The sequence below is a fragment of the Lepisma saccharinum genome, chromosome 22 (assembly GCF_977018435.1).
Source record: "Lepisma saccharinum chromosome 22, izLepSacc3.1, whole genome shotgun sequence".
Lineage (NCBI taxonomy): Eukaryota > Metazoa > Arthropoda > Insecta > Zygentoma > Lepismatidae > Lepisma > Lepisma saccharinum.
In genome coordinates, this window is record NC_139250.1 from 39786256 (window position 1) to 39810212 (window position 23957).

The 23957-nt window shown below is 37.0% G+C and overlaps 1 protein-coding gene across 1 annotated transcript in view; it reads left to right on the forward strand.

The window, feature by feature from the left end:
- The window catches only part of LOC146004775 (uncharacterized), a 91588-nt gene that overhangs the window by 64969 nt on the left and 2662 nt on the right, over positions 1-23957 (forward strand). Inside the window, exon 4 of the mRNA XM_083143791.1 lies at positions 4374-4421. Coding sequence (XP_082999917.1) covers positions 4374-4421 — 48 coding nt within the window. The remainder of the gene's footprint in view (positions 1-4373; positions 4422-23957) is intronic.

A 23957-nucleotide genomic window follows, 5' to 3' on the forward strand; every position in this document is an offset into this window, starting at 1 on the left:
ATGGATTCCCAAGATGCTGTCCGACCAGCACAAAAGACAGCGAATGGGTGCCACCTTAATGTTTCTTCAGCACTACCATGATGAAGGATAGGTTTTTTTTAACAAAATTGTCACATGGGACGAGACATAGGTCCATTTCGAAAATGAAGAAACAAAAGAGCAATCCAAACAGTGGATGCATTCCCATTCCCCAAGTAAACCAAAGAAGTGCAAGCAAACCTTTACCGTAAGAAAGTGTATGGCTACTGTGTTCTGGGAAAGAAAAGAAATGTTGATGGTGGAATTCATGGAACGTGGCACGACCGTCACTACAGCCTTATACAGCATGACGCTTCAATGTCTACGAAGGGCAATTCAGAACAAGCGAAGAGGAATGTTGTCATCAGGCATTGTCCTTCTTCATGACAATGCTCGGTCGCACACTGCAGCTGCAACACAGATGCTCCTCCAGCATTTTCGACGTGAGGTGTTTGATCACCCACCTTACAGCCCAGACTTGACTCCCACATATTTTCATCTCTTTACGTACAGGAAATGCTGGCTAGGAGTACAGCATTCTGGCACAGACAACGAGCTGCAGACCAGCATAGAGAATTGGCTGAAAGCACAGGCGGCTGCCTTCTATGACGAGGGTATTGGAATGTTGGCACCATGCTACGACAAATGTCTAAATCTGGGCGGCGACTATGTAGAGAAGTAGCTGGAAGGTGTAGCTAAATGTTGCATATAAAAACATTTTTGATTTTACCGTGGTTTTTATTTCACAATCAATCTAACCTTGAAAAAGAAAATAGCCCTCGTAGATTCAGTGCAACAAGATCTTTCCTCATGAGAATTACAACCTCGACATCGCCCAGGATGATTACCTCAAGCTTTACGAAGCATACACCACTTACAAGAGGGTGACCAGAGGCAACATGTACATGTTCTACACTCATCAGCGAGTTCAAGGTATGCAGATCCATGTTCATCATCAACACTTCAAAGAGGAAGCAAGCAGGTTGTGGTCAATGACCTCACCAATATCAAAATCGTCTGCAAGTTCCACGACACATTGTCTGACGACACCCTGTGCTGCATCATCCTCATAGCTGAGAAGACTTATGTCCAAGATGTGAAAAATGAGAGAGTGATGAAGCAGTTTCGAATACCGATAATAAGGAGAGATAAGGATGAGGAAGAAGGTGAAGCTTCAAATAGAAACAAGTAGCAAAGTTTTGTTCATATAATTTCTTGTACCATTTAGAAAATTTCAAATTTGCACTGAAAATTTGGACAAATTGACAAAGATTCAAAAACAAGTGTCAATTATTCATATTATTTTTTAGCACTAACAAAAAAATGTAATTTGCACTAATACTACTTGTGAATATAATATTTTAAAAAATTATATATTTTTTTTTTAGGTGCTGAAATCAACTTTTTCCCCCTCCCATCACACTAGGAAAATAAGCATGCAATTTTAGTAAACACACATTCCATTCATCCATGCTAATTAACCAAGATTCATTAAGAATATGCTATTTTTGGATAGGTACTATTTTTTTCTATATTGTCATTACCTGTAACAAAAACATCATCAATCACACTAGAGTCTATAGCTACATACACACGTTGAATGCAAGACACACACAGAGGTCCTCTGTAGGGAGTCATGGGGAATTAAGGGGGAAAAAAACTGTGAAGCTCTACAGAGGCGTGGCTTGGATATGTATATATACAGGGTGGCTCAAAAAGTCACTTAACACCCTCAATACAAGGCCACAGCAGCATGCAACGTGGAAATGGTAATGACCAATCGTTCTCAGGCCAAGGGGGAACCACATTGACGGCACTCGCACGGTCGGCGGCCATCTTGATGTCCGCCATCTTGAATTCAACTTTAGAATTTTAAATAGGAAGGGGGTGATATGATATATCAAATCAGGCTAGAATTTCTCTAGAAATGCAATGGTGAAGGTTTTTTCGACGTATCTTTAACCAGTAAAAAGTTATGACTGAATTCTTGTACCAGTTTGCTCCTTTTCGAGGTGTTAGAAAAATGCCTTAAAATTTGTTTAGCACATCGGTAATGCATCGAAATCAAAGTGATGTCTAGGGAGAGAAGTTCGTACGCCATTGCACACGATTTTTATCGGATACATCCATGAAGAGCTGCGCATTATGAATGGTTGTCGTGAACAATTACAGCGTGATTCTTCCATTAAATGAAAAGTCCTTCACAGTGACAAGGCTAATGTTTATGTTCATAAGGAAATTCATAAACAGAATATTCAATGCTCTTTATCTGATAACCTATTTTCGTCAGTTCAAAGCTGAATGGTAGTGCTGGTAAGTTAATAGTGTGGCGTGCTGTGTGGAACGCGATTGGTTAGTCAATTTTTCATCAATGGAACCTTAAATGCTTAGAGCTACTTGGATTTGTTAAATAAACAGGGTTTTTCATCATTGCTTATGGCAGAAGGTACTTTTTACAGAGTTTTTCAATGGGGAGGAACACCAGAACACTATGGGAACGTTGCGAAGCAGTTTCTCTCGAAAGTTAGTTATCAGATGACAAGGGTCGCAAATTCTGTTTATGAACTTCCTTATGAACATAAACATTAGCCTTGTCACTGTGAAGGACTTTTAATTCAATGGAAGTGTCACACTGTACATTGTTCGCGACAACCATTCATCATGCGCAGCTCTTCGTGGATGGATCCAATTAAAATCGTGTGCAATAGCATGCAAACTTCTCTCCCTAGACATCACTTTGATCTCGATGCATTACCGATGCGCTAAACAAATTTTAAGGCATTTTTCTAACACCTCGAAAAGGAGCAAAATGGTACAAGAATTCAGTCATAACTTTTTACTGGTTAAAGATACGTCGAAAAAAACCTTCACCATTGCATTTCTCGTAAAATTCTAGCCCATTTTGATATGTCACACGACCCCCTTCCCATTTAAAATTCTGAAGTTGAATTCAAGATGGCCACCGATCGTGCGGGTGGCGTCAATGTGGTTCCCCCTTGGCCTGATAATGACTGGTCATCACCATTTCCATGTTGCGCACTGCAGTGGCCTTGTACCGGAGGTGTTAAGTGACTTTTTGAGCCACCCTGTATATATGGCCATGGTCGGTAGTGTTGGGCACCATGCACCCCTGGTGGGATAATTTTCTTTGAGAGCCAGGGATTTCTTAACAAATGAAAAAAAAGTCATTTTAAACATAGAAGCCAAACTACCCCCAACATAAAAAACTGCTACCGTGGAGGGTAGCAAGCAAGGAAAAAAATGTTTTGTTACAAAATAGTTAGGTTATAAGCAAAAGCCAAAAAAAAAACACACAATCTGAGGGTCCTCCACATCCTCCCAGGCAGCATCTCAGCAATACGTTGATTGTCGAAAAAGCGAGAGAGAGAGAGAGGTAGGTAGGTCGTGTGCCTCTCTTGCTCTCTTTTCACGAAACACCCCCCCCCCCCTTGCCATCCATCCCTCACACAGAGAGACACGACCAACACAAGTATAGATGTGGGTTTAGAAGCGGCAGGCGAAAGAATAATTGATTGATTATTTTCAACCCCCCTCCATAGGAGATTAAAAAGAAGGAAACTGCACGATTAGATTAAGAAATAACATAAAAGAGAACAAGTTATCATTTCCAATACTGTTGTCTATACTTCGACCTTGCCCCCTAGACACGGGGGGAAATGACAGGTTAAGAAATGCCATAAAAGGGAACAAGTTATTATCGGGGGGACGAGTGAAGCCCCAACTTTCGTTAGCCTGGTTCGATGGATTCCTCTCTCAGAATCGACTTGATCAGGGTTTGGGCACGGGGGGGAAGTTTATCACAAGAATCCAGAGGGGTCAATTTGACTTTTGATGCAGGGGTGTAATTTACCCTCTGCTTATATATATATATATATATATATATATATATATATATATATATATATATATATATATACACACACACACACACACACACACACACACATATATATATATATATATACCGTATATAAGGTCGGATCATGATGGGCAGACACACCCGTTCTACTATCTCAGTACTGTTGATGTCTAATTTTACTTTTCTCTGAAGCAAACTATTTACAGTAAGTACAGGAAATACATTGTGAGGAATGTCACATATTTTTTTATTACTAAAAATAAGTTAAGGTGTATATTGACAATAACATTTGGTCTAAGCGGTAAGAAAAATATATAAATAGTATTTGTTGAATCAATAATATATTTACATTTCTATGAATATGTCCTTATTAAGAGTCTATTCTACTATTCTCTGTCTTCAATGATCTGCTTGTAAAATAAGTTACCTGCTTAGGAAGTGACACTACATCTGTGTGTTATTCTATTTTTTTCAGACACTTGAACAACAACTATGTGGAAGGAGAGATTCAAGAACTTCCAAGGTCAGTTCCAGATTTGCAAGTATCTGCAGTAGAGTTAGGTGAACAAGAGCATCCAGAAGATAACACAGGACATACAAATGGGATAGGAAAATTTGAGACGGAAATTTCAGCAATATCCCTTCAAACCAGAGCATGTACTGACCACACCAAAAATGATAACATGAGGAAGCAATATATATGTTCCATCTGCAACAAAGTTTTCTCTTACAAATCAGTTTTCATAATTCATGAAAGAGTTCACACGAAGGAGAAAGCTTTTGTTTGTTCAATTTGCAACAAAGATTTTACCATTAAAGCCAGTCTCAATGTACATATGAGGCTTCACACCAAGGAGAATTGTTTCAATTGTTCCATTTGCAACAAAGATTTTGCCTCTAAAAGCCACCTCATTGTGCATGTGAAAGTTCATACCAAGGAGAAGCCTTTCTTTTGTTCAATTTGTAATAAAAGTTTTTCTCAAAAAGGGCATCTTAATGTACATATCAGGTTTCACACCAAAGAGAAACCTTTCAATTGTTCAATTTGCAACAAAGATTTTGTCCTTAAATGCAGTCTGAATGTACATATGAGGATTCACACCAAAGAGAAGCCTTTCCTTTGTTCAATTTGCAATAAAAGTTTTTCTCAAAAAGGGCATCTCAATTTACATATGAGGCTTCACAACAAGGAAAAACCTTTCAATTGTTCAATTTGCAACAAATATTTTGCCGATAAAGGCAATCTTATTAAGCATGTGAGAGTTCACACCCAGGAGAAGTGTTTCAATTGTTCCATTTGCAACAAAGATTTTGCCACTAAAAGCCACCTCGTTGTGCATGTGAGAATGCATGCCAAGGAGAAGCCTTTCCTTTGTTCAATTTGCAATAAAAGTTTTTCTCGAAAAGGGCATCTTAATGTACATATGAGACTTCACACCAAGGAGAAGTGTTTCAATTGTTCCGTTTGCAACAAAGATTTTGCCTCTAAATGCCACCTCGTTGTGCATGTGAAAGTTCACACCAAGGAGAAGCCTTTCCTTTGTTCAATTTGCAATAAATGTTTTTCTCAAAAAGCGCATCTTAAGGTACATATCAGGTTTCACAACAAAGAGCAGCCTAAAGTTGTTCAATTTGCAACAAGGGTTTTGTCCTTAAATGGAGTCTGAATGTACATATCAGGCTTCACACCAAAGAGAAGCCTTTCCTTTGTTCAATTTGCAATAAAAGTTTTTCTCAAAAAGGTCATCTCAATTTACGTATGAGGCTTCACACCTAGGATGAACCTTTCAATTGTTCAATTTGCAACAAAGATTTTGCCGATAAAGGCAATCTTATTAGCCATTCTCATGGAAATATCAGGGGAAATCATCTAATTTATCACACATCCCAATAAAGTACATCTGAAGGACTCTTACCTGTTGATAATGAAAAATACAGCTAATGTAATTATAAAACAAAAACTTGTTAACCTACTTTAGACAAGCTACTTTGGAAGATTGAGACTGTAGATTTATGTATATTTTGCATCATAGATTAATGGATATTGTGTCTATTTCTAAACTTCTTTTGCCCAAAGTGTGAATATACGTTTTGGCTTTATATACTATGTACTGAAATACGTTTTTAAAATATATATATGTTTAACTCCCAACTAAACCCTGTGACCTTGGATCTTAATTATATTTACTACCTATTTATGTCTCATTTTCAAGCTAGCAAACTTACAATACACTTGCAAAAAAAATACCAGCAATGACAATGTCAATAATATCTGTTACTATGGTTACTATGAACCAAAATTCATGCCTCTCTAGACATTAAACAAAATAACATCAACAAAAATTGAAAATCAATAAATTAAAACAAAATTGCATGAAATTAATTTTGAGCCTACTAGGTGTTCCAAATAACTAAATACGAGTAAATAAATAGATAAATAATAAACGGAAAACTATGGAAAATGTTTAATAATGAATGTTCAATTGTTCAATACTTAACTGAGAGTGTAGTTCATAAGTAATTGCAATTCAGCAATTACACGGAAACATGCCTTGAACATTAGAGTTGCACGCCAAGTGTGAAGTGCGTGCAGTCATTCGATTTCTTCATGCTGAGGGGTGCAATGCAGCCGAAATTCATCGACAAATGAGTGCAGTGTACGGTGAAACTTTCATGAGTGACAGCAAGGTGCGGCAATGGTACAGGGACTTTGAAACAGGACGTACAGACGTTCATGAGGCAAGCGGTCAGGGAAGGAAGTGAGTGTCAACCGATGATCTTGTTCAGCGAGTGGATCAGGTGATTCAAGAAAATCGTTGGTTCACAATTTCTGTGTTGAGTGAGTCGTTTCCCAAAATTTCAAAGTCAGCTATCTATACCATCATGACTGAGACACTTCAGTACTTTAAACTCTGTGCGAGCTGGATTCCCAAGATGCTGTCCGACCAGCACAAAAGACAGCGAATGGGCGCCATCTTAACATTTCTTCAGCGCTACCATGATGAAGGAGAGGATTTTTTGAACAAAATTGTCACATGGGACGAGACATAGGTCCATTTCGAAAATGAAGAAACAAAAGAGCAATCCAAACAGTGGATGCATTCCCATTCCCCAAGTAAACCAAAGAAGTGCAAGCGAACCTTCACCATCAGAAAGTATATGGCTACTGTGTTCTGGGAAAGAAAAGAAATGTTGATGGTGGAATTCATGGAACGTGACACGACCATCACTGCAGTCTCATACAGCGTGACGCTTCAACGCCTTCAAAGGACAATTCAGAACAAGCGAAGTGGAATGTTGTCATCAGGTATTGTCCTTCTTCATGACAATGCTCGGCCGCACACTGTAGCTGCAACACTGACGCTCCTGCAGCATTTTCGACGTGAGGTGCTTGATCACCCACCTTACAGCCCAGACTTGGCTCCCTCAGATTTTCATCTCTTTACGCACATGAAACGCTGGCTAGGAGTACAGCATTTTGGCACAGACAACGAGCTGCAGACCAACGTAGAGAATTGGATGAAAGCACAGGCTGTTGCCTTCTATGACAAGGGTATTGGAAAGTTGGTACCACGTTATGACAAATGACTAAATCTGCTACATAGAAGTAGCTGGAAGTTGTAGCTAAATGTTTCAAATATATTTTTTTTTATTTCACCTTAGTTTTTATTTCACGACAGATCAGACCTTGAAAAAAAATATATCGCTCATAGTTTCAGTTGAACAAGATCTTTCCGCACCAGAATTACAATCTCGACATTGCCCAGGATGATTACCTCAAGCTTTACGAAGCATACACCGCTTACAAAAGGGTGACCACAGGCAACGGGGACATGTACTACACCCCTCAGCGAGTTCAAGGCACGGAGAGCCATGTTCATCATCAACACTTCAAAGAGGAAGCAAGCAGGTTGTGGTCAACAACCGCACCAACATCAAAATCGTCTGCGAGTTCCACGATGCATTGTCTGATGACACCCTGTGCAGCATCGTCCTCATCGCTGAGAAGACTTATGTCCAAGATGTCAAGAATGAGAGAGTGATGGAGCAGTTTTGAATACCAATAATATGGAGAGATAAGGATGAGCAAGAAGAAGAAGCTTCAAATATAGTGAAGTAGCAAAGTTTTGTTCATATAATATTTGCACCATTTAGAAAATTGCTTATTTGCACAAATTGATGAAGATTCGAAAACAAGTGGCAATTATTCATATTATATTTTAGCACTAACAAAAAAAAATGTCATTCGCACTAATACTACTTGTGAATATAATATTTTAAAAAAATTATAATTTTTTTTTTTTTTTAGGTGCTGAAATCAACTTCCCTCCCCCCTGCCTATCACACTAGGAAAATAAGCATGCAATTTTAGTTAATACACATTACATTCATCCATGTTAATTAACCAAGATTCATTAAGAATATGCTATTTTTGGATAGGTTCTATTTTTTCCTATATTGTCATTACCTGTAACAAAAAAAACAACATCAATCACACTAGAGTCGATAGCTACATACACACGTTGCATGCAAGACACACACAGAGGGCCTCTGTAGGGTGTCTTGGGTGATTAAGGAAAAAAAACATAAAAAGACAACCTGTGAAGCTCTACAGAGGCGTGGCGTGAATATATATATATGGCCGTGGCTTATAGAACTGTGTTGGGCACCATGCACCCCTGGTGGGATAATTTTCTTTGGGAGCCAGGTATTTCTTAACAAATAAAAAAATTGTCATTTTAAACATAGAAACCAAACAACCCCCACCATAAAAGACTGCTACCATGGAAGGTAAGCAAGGAAAAAATGTTTTGTTACAAAATAATTACATTATTTATTTATTTATTTCAGAAATTGAACGCAACAGGTATATTACCCATTAATGGCGTTCATTATACAATAATTTTGTGATAACATTATTGAAATATTGCACAGATGAATGTAGTATATAGACAGAAAACATTTAACAAACATATAAATCTTAGGTTCTATCGTAATTTATGTAATTTTAGTATACTCCTTTTCAAAATTGCGGTCTGGCAAAATAAGTCCACACTGTTTTCACTTTTGATGGTATCATTAAATGTTTTACACATATTCCAAATTGGGGATATTGTCAGAGCGTTGGTTCTATTATGACGGAGGCTGAAGAGTTGCGTTCTTGGTCGTAATTTGCTTGAGGGGACGTAGAAGTCGAGCTGTGACAGGGCAAAAGGAGCTTCGATGAGATTATTTAAAATTTTGTGGAGGAAAATGAGCTGATGCATGATGCATCTGTTGTTGAGAGTTGTTAGGTTAAAATATCTGAGAAGGTTCTCACGGGATTCCATTTGAGGGTATATACCATCTAGTTTGTACTTTAAGTGTCTTAAGAATTTACTTTGAATTTGTTCTATTTTGTTTACATCTTGCTGGGTTTGAGGGTGCCACACTATGCTTGCGTATTCAATTTTCGCTCTAATGTAAGCATTATAAAGCATCATTAAGCTTCCGACATTTTTGAACTCTTTGCATGTACGCATTATAAATCCCAGAAGTCTGTAAGCCTCGTTTGTTACAAAGTTAACGTGCGCGTGAAATGTAAGTTTAGAATCAAACAGAACTCCTAGATCTTTGATTGTTTCTACCCGTTTTAATTTTTGTTTATTTATGCAATAGTCGTATTTTATTGATGTAGTGTTTCGAGTATATGACATTTGGTAACATTTTTCGCTATTTAAGATTAGTTTGTTGCTTTTGCACCATTCCACAAGACTGTTTATGTCCGCTTGTAACTCGGTACAGTCACTGTAACTGCAAATTCTTTTGTATATTTTTAAATCGTCCGCAAAAAGTAGTTTACCCGATTGATTCAGATGTTCGTGAAGATCATTTATGTACATGAGAAAGAATAAGGGACCAAGGTTAGAGCCTTGGGGAACTCTGGATGTAGCTTCAAATTCATCGGAAGTATTTCCCTGAAACGTTACGTACTGTTTGCAGTTTGTTAAGTAGGATTGACACAATTGTAACATCGGATTCGATAGATTGTATGATTTCAGTTTTTCTATTAAGATTCTATGGTTTACGGTATCAAACGCTTTCGAAAAATCTGTATATATTACATCTACTTGAGCTCCGCTATCCATCGCGGTTGCGATAAAATGAGTTATTTCTGATAGCTTGGTACAGACAGACTTTTACATAAGAAACCATGTTGATAAGGAGAGATCACTGATCGTATGTGAAAAGAAATGTGCTTGTAAAGAATTTGCTCTAAGAGCTTGGCAGGTGCTGCCAGGACTGCTATCGGCCTGTAATTCTCTACATCATTTTGCTTATTTGTTTTTGGTATCGGGGTAATTTTTGCTAATTTCCAAATATCTGGAAATGTTGAGGTGGAAAGTACAAGATTGAACAGAGTGTGCAGGGGGTATTTGAGTATCTCACCGCATCCTTTAAGTATGTAAGGCGGAATTTTATCGGAACCAATAGATTTTTTCGGTTTAAGATTTTTAATGGCATCTTCGATTTCTTTAAGACTAATATCTGATAGGTTTAGTTTATCGATTTCACTGTAAGTTTGAATATTCAAAGTCTTATTTTTTCCATCATCCTGCCGGTACACCGATTGAAAATATTTAGCAAACGCTGTTGTTACTTCTAGAGTGTCAGAAAGTACTTTACCTTGATATTGAAAAGGTTCTGCTCTTTTTTGTTTTTTCATATTTTTGGCAAAGCTGAAGATGAGATTAGGGGTATGAAGTATGTTATACTCTGTGCTTGAAATATAATGCGTATATGCTTTTTGAATCCCTCGTTTAACAATATTCCGAAGTTCTTTAAATTTCTCATGATGATGTTCAGCGTGGGGAGCGTTATTTTTCCATTTTTGCCTATGATATGCTTTTTTCCTGATATTCTTTATAATTTCCCGTGAGTAGTTGTATTGGTGATATTATAAACTCAAGAAAGTATGAACCCCCCTCAAGCAGATTTGGCTATACTTAAAACAAGCTCAACATGCCCATATGAGCTTTTTGCTCAAGTGTGGAACCCCGTATAATCCAAGATTTTTGTAAAAATGCCCTCAAATATTTCCTGAGAAAGTATGAACCCCCCTCAAGCAGATTTGCTACACTTAAAACAATGCCAAGTTCCCATATGATTTTATTGTTTATAGTGTGTTTTTTTCTGTCAAAATCCCAGGAATCTTGAATTGATATACTGGGTTCTGAGACCCAGTAGAGTGTGGTGCATGGTTTTTATTGTCTTGTAATCGGGAGGCTCGGGTTTGAATCCTGGTAAAATGTGAAGCCTCCCCTGATGGCAAAATGTTAATATTGTTGCTTTGTAAGCAAAAGGCTCGGGTTTGAGTTCTGAGAGATTGAAATATATGTGGCAAAATAATATCTCCATATGTGAGATTTTGAGAATAATTATTGCTAGTTGATAGCTCCCAGATCTGAAACCTGGTAAAAAGTGTTGTTCAACAGAGCAAAATTATTTTATATTGGGAACCACCCGCTCAGCCATACAATAGGAGAAGAGCGGGTAAGCATAATTAATTGTTTGCATGTTTTGCCGGCACGCAAGAGATATAATCTATACAGCTAGAAGGGAACATTAATGATTTTTCTGTGCGATTCACTGAAGAGGCCATTAATCTTTCTGTGTGACATGTAAAAATGTAACAAAGATTATTGAGATAAAGATACGCATTTTCTGTGCAACATGTAAAAGTGTAACAAAGATTATTGAGATAAAGATACATATTTTCTGACACAGTAGCAATGAACTGCTTTTCATGCTGAAAGCAATTCTAGTTTTGTATTATTCTGATAATAAGAGCCTAGGCAAGGCTTGGAGAATAATTCATTGCAGTCAAAATCCAATTTTGTCTGTATTAGGGTCTCAGAACCCAGTAAAATATGGATATATTCCATATGGAGAAGTGTTAATATTGTTGCCTTGTAATCAGGGGCTCTAGGTTTGAGTTCTGATAAAATATGTAAGATTGAAATACATACAACAAAATAATATGCCCACACATAAGATATTCACTGCTAGCTGATAATACAGTTGAGGTTTGTGTGTTGTATAACAGCATAATAAGAGCAAATATCTTCTAGAATTGCTCTGTGACCCTCTCATTTCTTACATCATAAACATATGATTTTTCACCTATGAGAATAACACTACATATGGTGTCATCAGGTAATGCCTCATGGAATTCACAGATAATTTTAATGTTTGTCCTGTCATTCACCACAACTTGTTTCCTTTTTGAAGTGTTGATGACAAACATGGGTCTCTGTGCCTTGAATTCATCTGGTGTGTAATACATGTCAGTATTGCCAGTAGTGACCCTTTTGAAGGATGTAAATGCCTCATATAATTTAAGGAAATCATTCTTGGACATGTCTAAATTATAATTTTCTCTAGGAAATACCTCATTTCTGCCATTTTTAAGATATATGTTCTTGATGTTGCAGTTATCAAATCTACTTGATTTTTTTTCCTGATTATTGTGTCTTCCATTCTGAAACAATACCACCACAAAATCAGGCATGTCATATTGAATACTGGAGAATGAATTTGTAGCATCAAACTCATAATAAGAACCAGTTGCGGGCTTCTGTACACATTGATATGTATAAAATTGCAGAGGAATCTGTGGATTTTTTATTATATCAGCTTTGTATTTAAGAGCATAACTGGCCTCATATTCAACAACAGGGATTCTTAGCTCCATAGTCTGAATAATGCATTTGCCTGCATCTGGTAAGGTATTAGGCAGAGCTTCTCCTGTAGGGTTTAATGTGCTGTACCTCATCAAAGCATTATTATCATTGGCAGCTCTTCTAAATGTAATTCTTAAACCACCCTTCCACATAATATCTTTGTAATCTGAGAAGAATCCTGGCAACAGGCGCATAGGAAACAGCACTGTGTGGTTCTTAGATAATATCTTATCACCAGCCTCAAATCCACCTATTTTGTAGTAAGAAGCCTCGGTTTTGGATAATTTTAGTGTGGCCAAAGCTGTGGAGGTAATGCCGGGATAATCCACTCTGTTTATAACAACACCATGCTTTCTGATCTCAATTTCAGAGAACAGATGCGGCACAAAATTGTCCACCAATCTTATATTTGAATTTGCCGGATAATCTGTTCCATCGAGCTTTACAACATCAAATTTGATGTATAGATCTGCTCTGTGGGGGTGTATAAATCCATCCCCTACATCAAGATCAACCTCAATCTCTGTGTTGGGTTGATTTAAATTTGCAAATGTCCTCCTGTTTGAGGAGAATGATTGTAGCTCATAACTCTCAATATTTTCCATTGTATGTATTTTTATTTAAATGTTAATCTCTATGATTGCAGTTGTTGTGGCTCCAGCAAAATCAACTAATTCTTCTTTTTCATTAGTGACCATCAATTCAATATAATCTATTCTGTTATGGCACACAGGAAAATATAATGTTGGGGATGGATTGTAGATGATGGGCTCCATAAATTCGGAATTAGGTTTGAATGTTGCAATGATGCCAGTTTGTTTGTGAGTGCCTATACCATTTGATTTGGTGATCATACCCTCGGCCACATTACAGTGAATATTCAGAGTCTCTATGGCTAAGAATTTAGGTATATTCATAGCAGTGTGTTTGATGCCTGCTTCAAGTTTTGTGTTGTTCTCAAAGCCTAGCAGCTCTCCTATAGTACCCAGATCCACTGTTTCTGTAGCAGATACAATCTCTACTCTGTGAGTGACAGAATTTTGACTTAACACTACACCTCTGGGTAATTGAGCATTTAGAGTGGATAGATTATACTGCCCTGGAGTGATGACAATTTTTTGATCCCCTACTGCAATTTTGTTGTTGTGGTGTGTAATATTAGGGATCAAGTACATGCCATAAAATGCTCTGAGAGCTATTGTTTTGGGATACACTATGTCATCATGCAATTTGAGTTTCAATATTGAATTTTGGCTGGTGAGATGGAATACCCCCATGATGTTTCAGATACCACAAGGCTTTTTGAAAATTTTCAATTGTTGGTTTATTTATTTGAGACATATATCTGAGAACAGATAAACACAAATGTCCACAATTAACATCTTTGAAGTTTTGAACACGGGCATTATTGTAATAAAGATTAGCTGATTTTAGATATTTTACTAAATTTTCAGGTGGAACACCTCCAAATGAATCAAACACAAAAGCCTCATCTTTTAAATATTTAAGATAACAAATCCAGTGAGTGCCCTGATTTTTGTACTTATCCAAATTAACAATGCCACACTCTTTGTTGAGTGGTTGTTCTGGTAAAGAATCAGACATGTACACACCTCTAAAATGTTTGATGCCCAGTGGCTTGATTAAAGCTTCAATATCTTGGTTTGTAAGCGGCTCTTGTTTTTTTTAAACTTATTCATGGCTCTCTTAACACCTTTGCCTTTTTTCTCCATGGCCAGGTTATGGCGCCTCTGCTCATCTAATTCTGCCCTATTTTTCTTGGCATCTATTACTGTTTTTGCTATGGCAGCTGATCCCCCAGCCAAGCTCCCCACAGCCCCGAGAGCAGCTAAGATGGCCGGGATAGTAAATATGAATCCCCCCACATGTGATTTTTTTCTAGATTGTTGTAATTTTTTTAATTGGGGGGTGCTAAGCAACAATTTCATACCATGTCCCTTTGCAATACAAGATTTTTTTTTCTTGCGCTGCTTTTTGGTCAAAAGACTATCAATAGGCCCAAGAGATTTAAGACCTGCATAAGGTATTTGATACATAACACCCTTGGCCTTCATTGTAGGTTTATTATATACATATTTACAGCCCCCACCCCAGTTTTTGTTTGGTGTTCATAGCTATGGTGGTTCCCAATGCTGCTATTTTTTCACTTAAAGAAGCATCTTTGCTTACAAATCTGCCAAATGCAGCCTCTTCTAATTTCTTGTCTGCAACATGTCTCTTGTCAAGATCAGAATGTGTGTTGTATGCTATGTCATGGTCTCTACAAGCAGCATCTAGGGGATTAACACCAGGGTCCCCTCTGTTTAATCTATGGTCCAATTTTGTGCCTGGACCACAATACTGATAGCCTGGAATATGTAGTTCAAATGGCAGCTTGTTTATAATGTCATTAACCAGTCCCCGGCCCTCAGAAATATTCCAAAATTTAGGTGGTAGAGTATTAATAATTTTTATAAGATATCCAATCCCCTTAGTGTCATTCACTATAAAATTAGACAATTTGGTGCTTATCATGTCCATAATTCCAACCTTTTCATTGTAAAAATTCTGGTTGCCAGCATTTTCCTCCCCAGCTATCACCAATAACCTATCTACAAGTTTCCTGACATCATCAACCCACACAAATTCTTTAGGCAGGGTGTTGTATTGTTTGATTCCACTGCCAGTCTTGATCTGTGACCATATGGGCTTGATTAAATTATTGTATTTTGCCCCACTGCTAGACTTGACTCTTTTTTGTGTGGGATCATTGTTCTGGTATAGAGCATCTGATTTTATTAATATTTCTTTGTAATAATCATAATCTTGATCTGTATAGCTGCCAGGCCTCTTCCTAGTTATCAGTTCCCACAACCCAGGTGTGCCGGGGTACTTAACAAAAGCACCTTTTTCTCCGAGACGAGATTCTGAATAAACAATCAGATCATCCCCCATAAATGTTACTCTGAAATTGCCAATTCTATGTATGATACTACCATCAAGCTCTGTGTCAGCATATAAGCCAAACACCTCATCTTTATTGTCTTTAGGTGTGGTTAAATATTTTTGAGCAAGAAGACCCAATTCAATAGGATCCTGAGTAGCTTCAATTCTTCTAGGAGCAATAGGACTAGGTGTATGAATACTGGAAAGTGGGGTGATTGGATAATCTAATATGTTCCTTGCAGCTACAGGTACAAGCTCTGTGATCAAATTTTGATTTTGCTCTGTAACAGTTTTGATATTCTTACCTAATTCACTAATAGCATCAATGATAGGCTGTTCTGCTTGTTTGTGTTTTTCATAAATTCCCCGGTTCTCTGATTTCCATCCCTTAAATCTTTTTACAAGATAATCTCTTAATTTAAGATCATCAATGATTGGCCTTTTCATGTTTATTTATTTATATTTCAATGTCTAGAAAATTGTTGATTTTATTTCTGTATTTGCCACTATTGGGTGTTCTTGTCATATCAATTGTGACAAACCCATAACTGTCCTGGTTCCAGCACCTGCTGCAAAACTTGGAAAAATCATTGTAGCTCAAGTCCCCACCTACATATTCATCATGTATGTGTTTGAGGTTGGTATGATCTTGATGAAACACACATATAAAATTGCTGTTGTCTCGGATCAGTTGCTTCGGTATTTTTGAAAAAGTCTGTGCCAGGTAGAAGCAATCAATGTTTTTGTGTCGGCCCTGTGTAAAGAAATTTCTAACCTTGTTTTGATTATCCAGTATAATGTCATCAAACACAACAACAGAATTATCGAGACAGTCATGAAGTGGCTTAACATCTGGTTCAAAAGTAGCAATATCCAATCCATCATATAGCTTCATCAGCTGCTGATATTTTAATTGTTCCAAGCTCTTAGAGAAGATATACAAATGCCTGTTTTTCCAGTCTAACCAGTTGGGTGCCAATAAAAAATTATCAACCATTAGTGTAGTTTTACCACAAGCTGATGGCCCAACAATAAGACATCTAATATTATCAGGCAGCAAGTTGCCATTTCTCTTATTCTGTTGTTCAGGTTCTGGCAGCCTTTTTATAACATCCCAGGTGTTCATAGTATCACTTTGTTTGCATCGATCCAGCTGTGTTCTGGAAGTCCTAGCCATTTGACAAATAACTTGCTGCCTTTTCTGCGGATGATTTTTTCTATGAGATATGTGTCAGGCTGTTTAGTTTTGCTGAGCTCTTGTTCATAGAATCGGCCTTTGAGAATTTCTCCTCGATGATCTTTTATTATATATGTGTTAAGGGTCCCGGGTTTAATTTGAACCACTGTAAATAATTCAGTGCTCCAGTTTCTTGTAAAGCCTCTTTTGAATAAGTGCTTATATTTGCTGATTCTTACTTGATCACCCACCCTGTATTTGGCCTTTCTTGTTGTTGGCTGGTATCTAGGATAATAAACAGTCCTGATCAATTTTTGCTCATCAGATGAAGTTACTTCAGAGGGTTTCATGTTGATTGTGGAATGGACCGAGTTGTTATATTTATGTAGAAGTTCTGGAAGAATATTAATCCATTTATAATTACCTTGGAGGGTAAATTGTTTATACATATGATTTTTTAGGGTTCTGTTGAATCTCTCTACAATTGAGGCTTTGAGGTCACTGTAACTCGAGTAATGTTTTATTGCCTGGCTTTTAATAAATTGTTGAAACACTGAATTATAAAATTCTTTGCCATTATCTGTTTGCAAATAGCGCGGGGATCTTCCACTCTGATTGATGATTGTCCTGATGGCTTCTGTAACACATGTTCCAGTCTTGGATTTGAGTGGCACAGCCCAGGCAAATTTTGAAAATGTGTCTATTACAGTGAGTAGATACTTGTAGCCCTTGTTGATTTTGTCTAAGTTTTTCAACTGCCCACTTGCCATTTCAATCAAGTCGCTCTGCCATAAATCATCTATGCCTTTTGTGACTACTGGGAGTCTCTTAAAATTATGTCTGGCCTGTCTGTGTAATTCATCAACAATAATTTTTCTAGACATAATATGTAAACAAGAATATTGCAACTATGGGGTGTTCAGCAGCTGATACTGCAGGATTTTCTAAATATAATTTGTCCCCTATTTGTATTTTAAATTCCAGAGAGCCATCATCTTCAGTATAGGCTGTTTCTAATGTATTGGGATCTGTAAAATCCTCTAACTCTACACTGGTGATTTTCGGTTTGTTGTCAGCATTTGTTATTGATAAGGTGGGGTAGTGGTGTACCTGTGGTTGAAGCCAATATTTGATCTTGATTGGTCCCCCAACAAAAAACTGGTAATAAAATTGTGCAGGGGACAGCATATATATTTTGCCACCTGGTGTAAATGGTGAATCATATTCTTTGTTGGGGATGCTGTACAATTCAAGAATTACTGTATGTTTTGGATTCTCGATTATGCCGGTTATTTCTTTTTCTGCTGTAAGCAATCTGCTTGTTACAGATTCAAGGTGCTCATTGATGGTCCTAACAACATCATCATGGCCTGGCTTAATTTTTATGTCCACAACAAGTTTCTTGTATTGTTGCACAATCTCTTGAAGCTGGGTGGCAAAAACAGACAGAGCATTTGCTTGATTGGATTCCATGGTCCCTAGCTGTTGCTTGATATTAGCTACAATTTGCTGTAAATTTTCAACAACTGCCAATTTTGAATTTTGAGCAGTAAGATCATGGACCTGTCTTCTGATATCCTCAAACAGGGCATGCAGTTCATTAATATGTTGATTGGTTGGTAGAGTGGCCACTGTCTGAGTGAGATCTTTGATTTCTGCCTGGATATTCTTGATATCTTCTGATTTCAATATCCTATTCACTGCTCTCTTAATATTTTTAAGTTCCTGTGATGTGGGAAGATTTGATACTGTATTTTGCAAAAATTCAAGTGCCAATTTCACATTGTTTAATTCAGATGCATCAGCCACATTTTGCATAGCATTTTGGAGCAGGGCTATATCTGCCTGAGAGGGTGTGGATTGTTGTAAAATTTCAAGCTTTGTTTGGATATCATCTATCAAGTGATGAAAATGAGATAGTTCAGATTCAGTGTTGAGGTTTTCAAGCTTTGTGATTTGTTGCTGGACACTGACAAGGGTATCTACAATTCCAGGTAATCGGGATTCTAGTACATTTGCCAAATCATTTTGCACTGCTGCTATTGTACCTTCAAGATGGGTTATGGAACTTTGAATTTTTCCAAAATCTTCATATGTTTCAAGTTGCAGCTTAATATTTGCTACACTCCGAGTTATTGCATTCAAAGCATCAGAAGATGGCAAGTTGTTCATAAAATTTTCAAGTGTCTCAATTTTTTCTTTAACCTCGGCTATGGCATTGTTCAGGGGGTCCAGATTAGGTATCTGGAGTGACTGAATCTGTTCTTTTAGAGTGGAAATCACTAGATCAAAATCTTCTTGTGATTTTATGCTTTTGACAATTGTTTGGAGCTGTGCCTGGACATTATTTATCTGCTCTTCCAATTGTTGTTTCAATTGCTCGGAGTTGGTAGCCTGGGTCTTAAATTTGGCTTGAAGAGCTGCTACAGCTTCTTCCAAACTTTGAAAATTATCCAATGTTGCCAGATCAGTATATTTCTGAAGCAGCACTTTGAGTTCAGAATCAATTTTAAGAAGAGGGTCCATGCATTGTGATTGTAAATTTGTAATTTCTAATTGAAGACTGGCATTGAGTGTGGTCTGTAAAGCTTGTAAATCACTTCTTAATTTCTTGACTCTGACATCAAGCATCAGAATCTCATCACTGTGATCTTCATGTCTTGTATGGCCAAATATATCATTAGGCATTTTTGTTTTAGTGGTTATTTATTATAGAGTATCTGATTCTTAATTCTATAAAAAAGGGTATAAGCTTGTCATATGACCCAGGGACCTCAATATATAAGCAGTCACCAGCAGAAACAGTATAAACAGTGCCAGAAACCATGTTTGAGTGCTTAATTCTATAAATATTTCTCCCTACTGAAATTTTAACATCACCCTCAGGGGTTGTAATACATTGCAATTGCCCACCTACAGGTAATTGGTAATGATTTAAATTATTGTTAAATATGTACAATATTTTGCCTGTTTCATCATCAACATCTGTAAGTATGCTGTTTAGATGAATAATTAACAAGCCACTCAGTTTAGACAGCATATCAGAAGAGGGTTGTGGTGTCGGCAGGTCCATAATAGCCTGTTTTTTGAACCCAAATAAGTTCATAGGCATGTTTATTTATTTCAAATCATGCTCTGTAATTGGGCATTGATTTCCATTTTTCAAATCACAATGCCCCCAAGGTAAAGTATGTATGCCACATGATAAAATGCATCTCTTATCATCATGTGGGTCCAGGGCCACTTTTCTTACAATATTTGAAGTCAATAAGTGATCCACACTCTGAATTCTGGATTCTGATGTTTTGATTAAATTCTGGGATTTGAGGCAATTTTTATAATCTTCAAATACAAACTCTTTTTCCACAGTCACTCTGCCAATGCCCTTGGCCTTTTTGGCAACAGCGCCACTACATGTTTTAAAACTATACACCTTGGCACTTAACCCAGCAAATTCCACAATAACATCACCAAGTGTCTCATCTTTTAACTTGCCAGGCACCTTTTTGTTGTGGGGTTGAATTATTGTATGTTCACTGGTATCAAAATATTTAAACAATTCAGGCTGTGCAATATCTTGATAAACATCTTCTGTTTTAATATCAAGAATAAAACTATCCGTGTCCATGTACATCAATTTTATATTATCACCATAAAAAGGTTTCAACACATCATAATACAATGTTAACATATGTAATTTGGCCAATTCCAATATTACAGCCCCTACATAAATAGGTTTATCAAACTTAATTTTTGTTTTCTTCATGTTGAAAAGTGCCATATTTTCATCATAAATTCTTCTGTAATTGAAATTAGGCTTTGCAACCAATTTTTTGCTCAGGCTGGGGTCAGTAATTATTTTAACATCGGTATGTTTTCTGACATTTTCAATAGTTTTGCCATACACAGAATTAACCATCAATTTAAACAAGCCCTTATCAAATTGGCTCTTTGCAGATGTTCGAAGCTCTGTGTTTGTATCAATGTATGGTTTCAACCATTCTGAGTGCCTGAACCTCAAAACTTTTCCAATTTTGGTCACTTGAACACCATGTTTCATCAGGAACTGGAGGTTTTTGTAATATATGACATAACCCTGTTTCGGCTCCAGAGTCATCATGAGCTTCTTCTGTTTAGAGCCAGGTGAGCACTGAACCTCGGGAATTGGGGGCAGATCAGAAAATGTGTTGTGTAAATCATCAGGAATTGTCAGATCAACCTCTAAGAACAGGCCATAGTCACTGTCATCAAAGTCCTTAAGATCTTCAATATTGAAATTTTCAACCCACTCAAGACCTGCATATGGCAGTTTATCCATCATGGCATGACCATAGAGGCTGTTTGCATCTACATACGCTATATAATTTGATGGCCGTGCTGGATCATAATTGGGAATATGCTTGTTATTTGCTCTGGCATATCTCTGGGAACATTGCACCATCCCTCCTCTTATACATTTCTCCATAAACAGATACGTATCTTGATCTTGGATCTGATCCAATGGCTTTTTGGTGTTGAAAAACATTGCGGCTCATGCTAGGCCCGAAACACTGAAAAAATATATTGGATCCAGTTTATAATTTTGCATAGAAGATTTTCTGAATGCCTGCAATATATCAGCTAAGAGGGTGACATCAAGTTTTAAATATGCCATGTGATAATCACCAAATGTCTGGCAATTTAAATTGTTCCACATCAATTGGGCATGGTGATAATCTTCATCAGTGATTCCAGATCCTCTGATTTTGCTGTAAAACTCTTCTTGTGGTGGCAGAGAACACTCATCAAATTTAGAAAAATCTGTAACATAGTCATATGGATATACACCCTTCCGCCTAATTAATTTCAGGTCCTGATTTGGAAACAAGGCACTTGTGATTTTGAATTGATCATCAGATAATTGAGTGGCCAGTGTAGCCAGGCTAGCAGATAAAATTCTGTAAGAATCAAGAAATCTTATGTGATTAGGAACACCATTAACTTTAATTATTTTGCTAATAGATATATATTTCTCATCATTTTCAGCTAAAATATTTAAATTCTGCTTGTCAAACCCCTCGTATCTGATCAGATGATGGAAATCATAATTGGATGCTCCATGGCAAAATATGGGGACAAATTTTGGTCTCTTGATCTTAATATTGCAGCTATTACACAGGGCCATTTTGAATTTACCATCTGTATGAGAATGGTGTTTCACCTTGATATTTATATCTGAAAATTCAGAATCACATACCGGGCATTTTTCTGCATTGTTGAAATCTTCAATCTGTTTCTCGGTTAAAGGCAACATAGGCTTTGATTTTAATAAGATGTTGGATGCTATGTCACGGCACTCATTTTCTATTCTATGTGCAAATTCTTTGATGGCATTTGGTCCCATGTATAAGTGTGGCTCACTAGCTACACCATCCCGTATAACTATATAACAAAAACTGGAAGGTTCATGTAGCTGGTATGGTGTAATTGAAGATTCTTCAGGATCTGGATTGCAGAATGCAAGAGGTTTGAGATTTGATTCAAAATCACAGACAATATATGCTGGGTGTTCCGACAAGGCTTCAAACTTTTTGAATTTGCAATTTTCACTTGGATTGGGCATCACCATATGGACAGGTTTATGATTTTTACAGTATTTCAGATGCTCAATTAACTTGTTTTTAGCAATTTCTGCATTTTCTTCCCAAACCCCATTCACCATTTTTCTACCATCAAAAACAGTTAAACATCTTCTGCACAACTTAAATATTCTATTAAATTTGTCTAGTTGTGTTCTCACCAAAGCTTCAAGACTGTGTATCAGAGTGTAATGATATGTGCCATCCCCTTCAATTAAGAGCAGATCAATCGGAATTGCAGATTCATCATCAAGTGTACTGATTCTGAGAGGTGCTATCAAGCAATTGCCAGTGGAACAAATAAATACATTAATAGATAATTGTTTGCCATTGATATGCTTGGCCCTTTTTTCAAATTTATCAATATTCTGAACAGACATTGGATATTCTAAACCCTCCATTGCCTCATCAAAATCATTTTCATGTTGTTTGTAATAATTTATTCTCTCAGGATTCCTTGAAACTGGAAACAAAGCAGCTAAAATACACCACAAAAAGCATTTCTGGTCGGTATTTTCAATATTGACCACGGCTCTTTTGTTTTTAATATTGGCAGGTAATGGCAAATATGTAGATCCTTGTAATGGGCTGAATTCAGAAATATTAACATATAACTTGTGCGGAGAGCCACATAGGCTCCATCCTGACTCTTTTGCTGCAAATTCAGAGTGTTTAATATTCAATTGATCTATTAAACTGCTTATTATTTTGTCTGAATTTGCATTTGAATATACCGGTACAGTTTCTGTTATGTGGGGCTGTGTAAATTTTGTGCCATTTGGCTTTTTATATTGTGTAAACAATTTGAGGGACAGCTTATAAGAGCCATTTTGTGCATTTAGAATTGCCTGCAGATCAGAATTTATACTGTTCAAAAAATTATTAATACCACATCTTGGCTCTGATACAAACCGATAATCTCTTAATTGGGCATTAAAACTGCTATGGATGGGTGCATAGCGTGGCTGCTTTGCTGCTCTAGCATTAGCAGGTGCTTCATGCTTCCTTTTCAGACCAGAAGTAGATGGTTGTGAGGGCAATGTTGATAACTGTGCAGAGCAAGTATCTTTATGTTTATATGTGAAGTATTGCATGTTATATTTTCTATGGCATTTGGGGCATATTTTTGTGGGAGTTCTGTATTTGTCCGGGTTACAAATCTTTTGGTGCTTGGCCCAATTGGGGCTGGATATATTTTTATTGCATTGATTACAATATTTTTGACTTGGTATTTTTGTTGTTGTTTATTATATACAATTTCCTGGGTTTCAAATCAAAACTCTATACTGGATAAAAAATATCAGCTGGGTTCAGCACTGTGCTTTGTATATTTTGTGTGTGTGTGTGTGTGTGTGTGTGTATGTGTATGTGTGTTAATATTTTTTGGCTTTGGTATTTATATAAAATTTCTTGGGGTCCAAATCAAAAACTCTATGCTTATCTTATGACAGGTTGTAAAGCCAATAGCCTACAAGTGGAAAAAAAGAATAAATATTCATTCACACTGACCTAGCACAAATACCTGCACGGACATGCATGTCTAGAATGGCAATAACCTTGTTATGTATTGATTTTTGTATAACAGGCTGGGACAG